The 12,905-nt window shown below is 39.5% G+C and overlaps 1 protein-coding gene and 1 long non-coding RNA gene across 3 annotated transcripts in view; one reads left to right on the forward strand and one right to left on the reverse strand.

Annotated features, from left to right (window-relative positions):
• Spata13 (spermatogenesis associated 13) overlaps positions 1-12,905 on the forward strand; it is a 322,568-nt gene that overhangs the window by 33,206 nt on the left and 276,457 nt on the right. For both annotated transcript variants that reach the window (XM_047552797.1, XM_047552802.1), the window contains exon 2: positions 267-302. In XM_047552797.1, the coding sequence (XP_047408753.1) occupies positions 267-302 (36 nt within the window). The remainder of the gene's footprint in view (positions 1-266; positions 303-12,905) is intronic.
• On the reverse strand, positions 2,663-8,707 carry LOC124984755 (uncharacterized). The gene is made up of 3 exons (XR_007108749.1): positions 8,596-8,707; positions 4,633-4,693; positions 2,663-4,554 (listed from the first exon to the last, which is right to left on the reverse strand). It is a non-coding gene; the product is annotated as an uncharacterized LOC124984755 (long non-coding RNA).

A 12,905-nucleotide genomic window follows, 5' to 3' on the forward strand; every position in this document is an offset into this window, starting at 1 on the left:
ATAATAGGCATAGATTTTTCCCTGTGCTATAAAAATCTGCTATTAAGGCCATGTGAGACGTGTGTGTGTGTGTGTGTGTGTGTGTGTGTGTGCATGCACGTATGTGTAACATATACACACAGATGTTTGTATATATTTTTGTATGTGTATGTTTTTTCTTTACATATTTTTTAGGTCAGAGTTCTGTCTAATATTCTAATTTAACTTGAAATAACCCATTTTCACATCTCTGTGCACTAATAGTGCATCTTTTTCTTACTTTACAGGATCTGTCTTCCCGAGTGGCCAGTGACCCAAACCTGGTAAGAACAACTCCGCTTCCTTCCTCCTTTTCCCTCTTCCTTCTCTCTTGGGTGAATCCTGTCTACATTATGAGTCTGACAGATCTTCGCTTTTTTCAACTTTCGAAATACCTCTGTCAGGTGTCCTTTGGCAGCATCTTCCCTTTTGAAGTGAGGTCTTTTGTCGTGATAATCTGAGGCCACACATGAATTTTATTGTTCTATAGTATTACCACTAAATGTTCTGCTATTTAGGCCAACCAATTTGTAGGCAAACTTAGTGATTTTATTTTGGGAAAAAATACAAATTAGTCATGTCACAGTGGTGGAAAACCAGACCTAAGAGTCTTACATTTAAAGATATTTTACAGTGGTAAAACCCAGGAGTGTTTGAGGGGTTTTGTTTTTTACTGGATCAATATAGCCTTAGGGTTTAACATATTTTAATATACAAGTACATAAATATGACATGCTATCAGCTCTGTCTGCTGGTTCTGCATCCACAGATTCAACCAACTGAGGATCAAAAAAATTTTTTTAAATTGTGTACTAAAGAGGTACAAGCTTTTTTCCCTCCTTGGCCTTTTTTCTTAAACAGCACAGTACAGCACCTATTTCCATAGAATTTGCTTTGTGTTTGGTATTATAAGTCTACTGGAAGATGTGTAAGTTTTGGACAAAAACAAAAAGCAAACAAACAAACAAAAAAAACAAAGAAGGACTGCAGGGAGAAAGGGGTGGGGACCCTAACTCCATCAGTCCTCACTGGTTCCATTGGGCAACAGTGCAATGGATACCCATGGTTGGTAATGTGACCTCGTTAATATTGGAAGCTTTACCTGCGTGTGGATTTTCCCTTTGGATTCCTATTGCTGTAAGAAACCGCTAAAAACCTGTCCCTGACAGAATCCAGACATTTCAGCTTTATTGATGTTTAAGCCCTCACTGTGGAATGTGCAGACCTCAGTTTCTACCTTAGGAAGCCCACCTTGGAGGGTGGAGACCCACCAAGGACCAGGACGCGACCTCCTGCAGACAGCTTTTCTCTGTTGACATGAAACCCTCTAAAGGTGTGGTAACTGGAGGGATTAGGACCTCCTTGAGATTTGTGCTTTGAGGCTTTCATGTTTTGGTATTTCACTTAGTTCCTTGTTTTAAACTGTTCTACTTCAAGCTTTTGAGCATCTGATTCTCTAGTTTTAACACCTGAACTTTTAACTAATTTGTAATTGACATTGCTCACAAAAATACAAAAGAATACTAGTGCTATACTGAATTCTCAGATTCATTCACTCCCATATACTGAGAAAGTATATGAATTTCTGAAAAGATTTTTGCTTTTTAACCTTAATTAAATGTTTTATTAACATTAAACAAAATATATGACAGATTTACAGTTATAGGAGTTGGAAACCATTGACCTAAATTTTCAAATAACTGCTTATATTTATTCTTGGCAGGAAGATAAAGTCTTTATGGTAAATAAATTTGCCAGTACGTGCCAGTAACTGATTTAAAAATCTCAAAACTGAAGTTGACTGAGAACCATTTCAATTTTAAATTCTAAAAATAAATTGAAAAATATAAAATAAAAATAAATTGAAATTTTGAATTGTAAAACTCAGGACCCTCAGGACCCTGTTTCCCTTTGGGGCCACGAGAGGGAGCTGTTGAACCTTAAATATATTTGAACCTCAACACTGTGGGGTAAAATGTTCAGATTGTCTGGCCTATAAAATTTAATTTGCATTGTAATGAGGAGTGGTATAGTTTTCATTCCTAGTAAAGCAAAAGTTATGCATATAATTTAAAAGGCACTACAGTTAAGTGCAATGAATACTTCAAATGCATATTATTTACAAATGTTTTATTCCTAAAGGGGATACAGAGATAATTTGAGTGACTCATAAAGGGGTGTGTATGTCTGTGTCTATGTATATTTGCATTACAAGGTAGAATGTAATACATAAGAATCCTAAAAGAGAAACAAAATATGTGGAGTTTCCAAAGAGGTGGAACTGGGAGTCGCTGGAGACATTTAAGAAGGCTGGAAGAGTTTTGGTAGTCTGACAAATGAAGAGGAGGAAATATATTAAGTGGCAACACAGTGTAACTTTAAAACAAAAAACGTTTGGAGAACTCTGAATTGTCTGGTTTGCTTGAAGCAGAGTTTGCATAAAGGCAATTACAAGACTTTCAGGCAGAAAGGTAGATCCAGTCGTGTTGTGATTGTGCATAAGTGCCTGGAGGAATTCCTGTTCCCTAATTTTGTGAAATGTCAAAATCTGGCCAAAGGAATTCTTAACATGCAATACAGAAGTGTTAGTGGGAAGCAAATCCTCTCCTACCTATGATTTCCTTTGGGGTAAGTAGGGCCCCAAACCCATAAAACATCCTGAATGTTCCCCAAATGCATAAATGTTAAATTCTTGGTGCTCAGCTTGATGCTGTTGGAAGGTGATGGGACCTTTAAAAGGATGGGATTAGTGGGAGCTCTTAGATAATTGGGGTGTGCTTCCAAAGGGGACATGGTAATCCTGGTGCCCACCCTTATTCCCTGCTTCCCAGCTACCACAAGTTGACCAGCTTTTCTGCCATAGCTACTACCACAACGTTCTGCCTCACCACAGGCCCCAAAGCAACAGGGCCAACTGACATGAACTGAGCCCTTTAAAACTGTGAGCCAAAATAAGTTTTTCTTCTTTTTAAGTTGATTGTCTCAGGAGTTTTGTTACAGTAAGGAAGACTGATGAACACACGTCTTAATAGTGCTTGAAGGTCAGTGGGCTCAATTAGGTAAAAAGTTATAGCATGCTCTGTTTATTAGGTGCTCTTCACCAAATATCTACAGAAGTCACAGTATTTACAGGTACTTAGACAAATTTAATGTTTCCTATAATGTCATAAAAGTTTTTACAAATTTTTCAAAGATAGTTGAAGCCATTTTCTTTTTATTTATTAAGATAAAAATGACTTCAAGTTTGGGGTATAGCTCAGTGATAGAATGCTTGGCTAACATGTGCAAGGCACTGAGTTGGATCTCTAGCACTGAAAAAATTATTAAAATTAAAAAGATAGAAATGACTAATAACTGGAGAACTAGGGGCAGCTTTAAATTTTTTAAATAATTTTGTTCCATGGACACAATTGCAGTTTTGCAAGATGAAAAACTCTGGAGATTGATTGCACAACAATGTGAATATAATTAACATGACTGAACTGTTCTTATGAAAATGGTTAAGAAGGTCAATTTTATGTTATGCGTTTTTCACCACAGTTTTTAAAATTGAAGACTATTTTTTAGAGCTAAAACAAGACAGAAACTATCTCTAGGAAGTGGAATGGATTTAACTCATGTTTTCTGTAGCCCATGCAAGCGGCTCAACCTTGTGGGCCATGCTGTTTTCACTGATGAATATAGTTACAGAAACAAGTTTTCCTGGAATTAAATTTACACAAAATTTACAACATAAGATCTAGATAGCATGCTGGACAATAACTTCAACTGTTGTTTTTAAAAAAACACAAAGATTGTTCACATACTTGGATTCTCTTGAAAGGCTGCAGACATTATGACAAAGCTCAGTAAATTCATTTCTCTGGAGAATAAGGATAACATAATACTGACCTTTTTATTTTTTTATTTTCTAATTTAAAGGGAAAATTGGGGTTTCTTAGTGCAGTAAACAGAAAGGTACCCTCATCCTATTCCCTGGAACCTATAAATATGTTACTTAATGTAGGCTGAGCATCAGACAAATGAAGTGTCTATTTTTCTCTCTATAGACCAGTTCAGTTCTGGCACTTTCTACTTGGAGATAGCATCAGATCCCATGAGTTAAGGGATTGGTCCTTAGGATTACCTCACGTGACTTTAGATGCCAGTTGCAAGCCCTGGTCATTTTGTTTATGTTGCTAATCCACATACTATAAATCAAGGTCCTTACAACCTTGCTCCTTGAGATTAATTTGTTTGAGTGACTCACAGAACTCTTCCAGATAAAGAGACGCATAGGGTGAGGTAAGGGGGAAGGACTTGGAGCTGCCATGTCTTCTCTGGGTGCACCACCATGTGTTCAACTATTCAGAAAGTCTCTGAATCCTGTCTTTTGGGATTTTTATGGAAACTCCATTGCATAGCCACAGTTGCTAATGAATAAAGTAGTAAAACTGAGTAAGGCCTGTCTAGATTCTTCTTGGCCTGATTGGGCAGATTCCTTCCTCCAGGTCTGAGGCTGCATGTCCTTGGGCGTGAGGAGGGTCCTCTGGCCTACTAAAAGACAAGGTAAGTCAGAGAATTTCTTTATGGATCCAGTAAAGATAGCAGATGACTAAAGTTTCTAGGACCCACCTGGGAGAGGAGAAATTCTAGTTTCCATGAATTACTTGGGGAGGGATGTATCAACCAGCATCTGTGAGAGAAAACCAAAAAATATTGTCATAATATCACATGTGGCAGAGAATTAAAATTACATATGAAATTAAGATTGCTAAACAAAGTTTTGTGTTGTTGTGACAAAATACCTGAGATAAATAACTTCAAAGATGAAATATTTATCTTGGCTTACTGTTTCAGAGGTTTTGTTCCATGGTCACTTGACCCTGTTACCTCTGGTGAGGGCTTATGGCAGAGGAGGTCTGTTTACTTCATACCAGTAGAGAAGCAAGGAAAGAAAGGTCCCAATTTCCCCTTTTAGGGTATACATTCAATGACCTGACTTCCTTCCACTAGGCCCCACCTCCCACAGGCTGATGACCAAACCCTAAACACTTGTGACTTTAGGGGACATTTAAGATCTAAATCATGACATTATCCTATGGAAGAACATTAGTTTCCAGTTGCAACTATTGCAGAAACACCTTCTATGAACCTTCTGTATGAACCAAAATCAGTTTGTCAACTGATTGGGTGGGGTGTTTACATTTCCCCCTTAGCTATCATTTCTCTAAGGACATAGTCTTTCATGTGGTGGTTTCTAATTATCTCTCACCTAATCTCCTGTTGTCCATGGTTCCATTAAGATAAAAGCTAGAGGCCATCTGGGACTGAAAGACGCCTCCAGGTCAACTGAGTATCCAATAATCTCCTATTTCCCTGGACTTATTCTATAACTTTATTCCTGACTTAAGAAGAATTCATTTACTCTCTTGCTACCTCATCCATATGTTTTTACAGGTGTTAAAAAAAAATTGCTAGGCATAGTAACACATGCCTATAGTCCCAGCTATTTAGGAGGCTGGGGAAGGAGGATTGCCTGAACCTAAGAGTTCAAGGACAGCTTGGACAACAAGCTAGACCCCCATCTCTTAAAAACAACAACAAAAAAAAAAAAAAAAAAAAAAAAAGCCAAAAAACCAACTATTTATACACACACACACACACACACTGAATCTAACAATTTTAGATACTCTGTAGTGGGAGGATTTATAGCATCTCTTAGTCTGCCATATTGCCAGCCACGACTTAATATCTGAATATTATTATCTGAATTTCACAGAGAAAACTAGGTTTAAAGATTAATTTGCTTAAATGAACAAAGTAATCACCAAAATTCAATCCTTGCTGTTCTGGTCTCCAAAACCTATGTTTTCACCCAGTTTGCTGCATTCCCTTCATTTCTTAATGCTTTTTAACATTCAAAGAAGTAAAAGTGTTTGAGGCTTATATTGAGTGAGTTAGTTGAATGTATTCATCCAAGCCATGATGGGAACTGCTGGCTGTGAGTGAAGCCCCTCTGTAGATGGCATCAGTACCGGTACTGGGACTGGCCTGTGACTCAGGGCAGGGCCCCTGTTCTGTGGCAGTATCTTGGGGCATTTAGTACAGACCAAGGTCTTGTCATTAGCTTGACTGGTTTGGAAACTTTTATCAGTTTCCTTGCAGTCAGTCTGACTCTAGCATGTCCGTGCATCCTAACAAATCGCCTACACCAGCATTCTAAAGTGTTAGTGTACAAGGAGAGATCACCCTGTTCAGTAACTGACGGCCACTCTTCCAGGCCTTTCAGGTATGAAGTCAATGTGAGAGAAACACATAGATGACTGGCAGAATTTAATTAGAGAAAGGAAAATTCAGTGACCTGACAAAATGAAATGACCTTCAAAATTCAAGAAAATATGATGCAATGAATGTTTCTAAAAACTGAGATTTTTTCCATAGACTAGATCAAGCAATGAACACATATTGAGCCTTTCTCCAAGGTACTAGTTACTCAGCCAGGCCCTGTAGATGCAAAAATGATAGATGAGCTGCTGAAATTTAGGTGAGCTGCTTCTTTGGGTTACCCTTGCCCTACTTTTTCAAATAATTCTTCGCCACAGTTGTCCTCTGTGCTGGTAAGGGATGCTCATGCAGCATTAACAAGAAGTGTGCTCTCACCCTGCACAAAACTCAACTCAAAATGGATCATGGACCTCGGAATCAGACCAGAGACCCTGCATCTTATAGAAGAAAAAGTAGGTCCAAATCTTCAACATGTCGGCTTAGGATCAGACTTCCTTAACATGACTCCCATAGCACAAGAAATAAAAGCAAGAATCAATAACTGGGATAGATTCAAACTAAAAAGCTTTCTCTCAGCAAAGGAAACTATCAGCAATTCGAAGAGAGAGCCTACAGAGTGGGAGAAAATCTTTGCCACTCATACTTCAGATAGAGCACTAATTTCCAGAATATATAAAGAACTCAGAAAACTCTACACCAAGAATACAAATAACCCCATCAACAAATGGGCTAAGGAAATGAACATACACTTCACAGAAGAAGATGTACAAGCAATCAACAGATATATGAAAAAATGTTCAACTTCTCTAGTAATAAGAGAAATGCAAATCAAAACTACCCTAAGATTCCATCTCACCCCAATTAGAATGGTGATTATCAAGAATACAAGCAACAATAGGTGTTGGAGAGGATGTGGTGAAAAAGGTACACTCATACATTGCTGGTGGGGTTGCAAATTAGTGCAGCCACTCTGGAAAGCAGTTCGGAGATTCCTTAGAAAACTTGGAATGGAACCATCATTTGACCCAGCTATCCCACTCCTCAGCCTATACCCAAAGGACTTAAAATCAGCATACTACAGAGATACAGCCACATCAATGTTCATAGCTGCTCAATTCACAATAGCCAGACTATGGAACCAACCTAGATGTCCTTCAATTGTTGAATGGATAAAGAAACTGTGGTATATATATACAATGGAATATTACTCAGCTATAAAGAATAATAAAATTATGGCATTTGCAGGCAAATGGATGAAATTGGAGAATACCATGCTAAGTGAGATAAACCAATCTCAAAAAACCAAAGGATGAATGATCTCGCTGATAAGCGGATGATGACACATAATGGGGGGGTGGGAGGGGGGCAAGAATGGAGGAAGGAGGGACTGTATAGAGGGAAAAGAGGGGTGGGAGGGGTGGGAGGGGTGAGGGCGAAGGAAAAAATAACAGAATGAATCAAACACCATTTCCCTATGTAAATGTATGATTACACAAATGGTATGCCTTTACTCCATGTACAAACAGAAACAACATGTATCCCATTTGTTTACAATAAAAATAAATTAAAAAAGAAAAAAAAGAAGTGTGGTGCTGTAGGAATCAGTCCAGCTCTGTGTCACAGGGACACAATTCAATGGCGGGTGTTTCCTTTTCTGTTTGTTCACAGGGTTGACTGTGAGGAAAGGCTGCCTCATTCCTTTCTGGAGTAATAGAGACTATGGAGGCTTCTGGTCCAAAATAAGGCATCATTAAGTGGGGTGTGGTGGTGGCACATCTTAATCCTAGCAGCTCGGGAGGCTGAAGCAGGAGGATCTCAAGTTCAACCTCAGCAACTTAGCAAGGCCCTAGGCAACTCAGTGAGACCCTGTCTCTAAATAAAATATATATAAAAAAAACTGGGTTGTGGCTCAGTGCTAAAGCCCTTCTGGGTTCAAAAATAATAATAATATTAAGGAGCTGGGGTTGTAGTTCAGTGGTAGAGCGCTTACCTAGCACATGTGAGGCACTGGGTTCCATCCTTAGCACCACATAAAAATAAAATAAAGTTATCGTGTCCACCTACAACTATAAATATTTAAAATGATAATAATAAGGCATTAAAGTGCTAAGGGGCCTAGCTCAGCTGTTGTGTGTGTGCTTAGTAGGCAGGAGACCCAGGGTTCCATCCCCAGTACTGCAAAAGAATTAAAAACTAAGGCATTAGAGTCCCAGGAACATGGGAAAATCCATGAGCAAAATAACTTCATGCATGAGGTTAAGTTTGTCCTGAAATGTAACCCATCTTTTATGTATACCCAAATATACTCACTGCGTCCGGTGGCCCTGCCCTCATGGCTCCCCATCGTTCAGGGCCTGGTTTTCATTCCAGTGGTTCAGTTTAGTTGATTAAGAAGGTCTCAGACTTAATTTTTGTTTTCTAGGTCACCCAAACTGGGAATACTGGGGCATTTGATATAGTCCTGGCCAGGGAATGTTTGACTCATTTGTTTGACTCAATACGGGTGGATTGTGTAATATAATACTTTTATTGGAGAGAAAGGGGAAAAAGTCACTTTGTTTTCTAGACACGTAGCACATCTATTTAACCTTTTAAAAGATATTTTAAAATTGATCAGCACCAAGTCCTTCAATATTAGGAAAGAGCTGGAAGTCCCAGCAGCAGGTTTGACTGTTAGCATTTGAGAGCAAGACCACTCACCTGACCTGCATACTTGGTGTGAAACCCCCAAACTGAATAAAACCACTCAGAATATAGAATTTCAAAAATTTAATAAAAGTGAAAGCCAAAAACAACCAAGTCAATAAAATAAAAATTAAAAATAAAAGAACAATCAGGTTGAGAGGGAAGCGAAGCTGTGTTTAGTGTGTTGCTTGGGATGATGACAAAGAAAGCCACCTCTGCCCTGGCTGCATTTTCATGCATCACACGCAGGCAGGTCCTAGTGGTCAGCCTGTGTGACAGCCTTAGAAGGCAGTGTCAGGAGAGTGGAATGAAAGGGAAGTCAGGAGACCCTGGTAACCACCTGGCTATATCAGTCCCTTTGTTTTTCTCACTTAACGGAGAAAAGTCTTCACCAAACAGAAAGAAAGAAGGCAATGGAAAGAATGCTATAGCAAGCCCTTATTTATGGAGGAGAAAACCACTTAACTCCATCAAGTTCATGAAGATTCCACGCTGCTGTTTTCAACTTTGTGGGTGCACTTTCGACACTTGATTAGGAGCCATAGGCGGTGGCTTCCCCCACCCACAGAAAAATTCCTCTGAGGAATCATGAGCCCATCGACATTTAGCAGCTGTTTAAAAGTCTGTTTAGACTCCCAGAATAATGCCGGAAACTCTTGGAATTATGGTCTTGGGCAAGAAGGGAGCTTAATGTTGGGAAAAATCAACCACAAAATCTAGATTTCAAACCCAGGGGAACCTTCCTTTTGAAGCTCATCAGTTGCTCCTGAGTGGAGGAGCTGAATGGGAAAAGAAGTCTGAGGTTCCTTCTACTCTGTAACAAATATGTGTCGTCCCCCAATATCCTTGAGGGGTTAGTTCCAGGACCCCCCCCCCCCACAGATACCAAGATCCCAGGATGCTCAAGTCCCTTATATAAAATGATGCAGTATTTGCACAGAAACTACGCACATCTTCTCGGATACTTTATCTCTACTTATAATACCTACTATACTGTAAAAACTATGCAAATAGTTGTTATTCTGTACTGTTTAGGGAATGATGACAAGGAAAAACTCTGTACATGCTTAGTACCAACACAACTTTTTTTAAAGCATTTTTGATCAGTGATTGGTGGAATCTGAGGATGTGGACCTGGTGGATATGGAGAAATAATTGTAACGGAGGAGACCAGATGCTCCACTGAATTGGTTGAGTTCAATCATTTAATGCTAAATGCTCACGTTAGTCTGAAGAATTCATTGTTGGTTAATGTCAAATGGAGACTTCCATCCATTTCCTAACATGGAAGGACTTGATACAGGTACACGAGTTAAATATCCTTAAAACATGAAATTGGTGTTTTATGCTTTCTCAACAGGTCTTGATAAAGTGATTTGGAGAGGTATTACACTTCTCCATAAATTCAAGCAATATCTCCCAATTATACTTTTTATCTATCATTGTATAATAAACCAGACACAGGTTGACATAATAGCTGAAAGAGACTATTTCATTATTCCTCGTGGTCTTGTGTATTGGTTGCACCCTCCTGGGCAGTCCTAGTCTTGTGATACCCCCTGGGCCATAGTCATCTTCAGGTTCACTGGGCTGAACCAACCACAATGGGCCACTTGCATGGCTGTCACTTGGTGCAGCTCAGCCAGAAGTTGACCACAGGACCTACACATGACTCCTCATGTGGCATGGGACCTTCACAGCGTGGCACCTGGATCTGTATGATTTGGATATGAGGTGACCCCCCTCCCCACAGAACTCCTGTGTAAATGCAGGAAAGCTCAGAGGTGAAATGATGGGATTCCGGGAGCTGTAACTTAATCTGTCATCTTGGTCTGAATGGGCAGACTGGGAGGTAACTGTAGGCAGGTGGGGCATGGGTGGTCACTGGGGGCATGCCCTGAAGGGGTGCATCTTCCTTGCTGCCTTTTCCTCCACTCCCCACTGCTGCCTTGCTGCCATGAGGGGAACAGCTTTCCTCTGCGGGGCCCATCTTCATAATGTGCTGCCTCATCTTGGGCCCAAGCAATGGAGTCAGCCATTTATGAACTGAGATCTCCGAAACTACATTGCTCTTCTCAGGTGTTTTGGTCACAACAACAAAAAGCTGACTTAAACAGTCTGAGAGGCAGAGTCCGAGGAGTGAGTATTACCAGAGGGCAGAAGCAAAAGCTGCCTGTCAGTCCTCTAAAAGGCTAAACCTAGAACTGGCACAGTACTGCTTCTGCCATAATTCATTCCTTAAGCAACCACAGAGCCACACTAGAGTCAGGATGTGGGAGAATAAATTCCACTTCTCAGTGAGGAGAGTGACAAAGACATCATGGTCATCCTTTGTCCATCCAATTTTTTGTCAATAAATAAAGCTCTGGGCTACACGTAAGGCTATTTTGGGGAAAGCCACTTCTTATGTCTTTTATTTCCTCAATGTGTGTCTCAGTAGACACCAGTTATATGGCAGATAATGCCGCATTACAATTTAAAATTATTAAGAGAAACACCTTCTATGCTTTTCTTTATTGGGAATCTTTTACTTCCTAAATTGTACTCTTAAATCACCTGGTTTAGCTTTGGCCACAGAAACTTGGACCAGAATGCTAGGAACCTTAAAGGCCATGAGAACAGACTAGTCTTTTGAGTTCTGGGCACAAAGCCTGACTTAAACTGGCACTTGGAAGCTAGGAAACAAACTTGGGAAAAAACCATGCCAGAGAAACATCACTAGTGGGAGACACATCCCTTAGTCATTTTTTGTATGTAAAAGGCAGAGTTCTCAGGATTCTTTATGTTCTGAAAAAGTTAAGGATACTGAGGAGCTTTTGATTATAAAGCATTAGATCCACTAATATTTATAGTATTATAAATTAAACCAAAGAAGTTTTAAGAGTTTTTAATTCCATTTTTAAACACCAGATTATACTGGGTATGGTGGCACATGCCTGTAATCCCAGCTACTCAGGAGACTAAGGCAGTAGGATCACAGGTTTGATCTCAGCAACTTAGTGAGATCTTTGGCAACTTAATGAGACCCTGTCTCAAGATTAAAAAAAAAAAAGAAAAAAATATTAAAAAATTGGGGTTGTAGTTTGGTGAATAGAGCACCTCTGTGTTCAATCCCTAATACCACCCCCCAAAAAGGAAAGAAAAGAAAAAGAAAAACCCATAATAATCCCATTATATAAATTACATATTTTGATAAAAATAGCTATATTTTTCGAAGCCAAAAAAATTCAGTAAGAAGAATGGCACTGTTTTGGAGTTTGCAAATCTCTTTGGTGTCAGGCTTAATGGAAGACAGCTGGATTCTCCTATCTGCTCTTGCCTTTAATCTGAATCTGCTGAATATGTTGTCTTGTTTGAAGTAGATGAAGACAACCTGGCCTCACACGGATACTAAGTGGGAAGAGGAGGATTACTTAAACAACTTTTCAGATAATGGTGGGCTTGTTTGAGTTTCTTAAAGGTTAGTTGCAATATGGAATCTGAAACAAACATTGCTTTCAATGTCATTCTTATTAGGAAAGTTTTAGGTTCTCCCTTGCTGTGACACACAGGTGAGAAACCCAGACTAAGAACTCTCTAAGCCATGAGGACATTCGTAGCCCACTCCTGCTTGCTCCTTTCTGCTGTCCAAAACTTTGCTGTTCATTTGTGCTTTTTTGGTCCTGGAGATTAAACCAAGGGACTTATACATGCTAGCAGGCACTCTACCACTGAACTACACCAGCCCTTTTTATTTTTTTTTGAGATAAGTTTTCAAACTTGCCCAGACTTGCCTCAAACTTGTAATCCTCCTACCTCAGCCTCTTGAGTACCTGGGGTTCAGGCAGGTGTGTACCCCAGAACCCAGCAACTTTGCCGTTCTTTTCTTTTTTTTTTTTTTTTTTTTTGGTACTGGGGATTGAACTAGGGTCACTCAACCACTGAGCCATATCCCC

The sequence above is a fragment of the Sciurus carolinensis genome, chromosome 5 (genome assembly GCF_902686445.1).
Source record: "Sciurus carolinensis chromosome 5, mSciCar1.2, whole genome shotgun sequence".
NCBI lineage: Eukaryota > Metazoa > Chordata > Mammalia > Rodentia > Sciuridae > Sciurus > Sciurus carolinensis.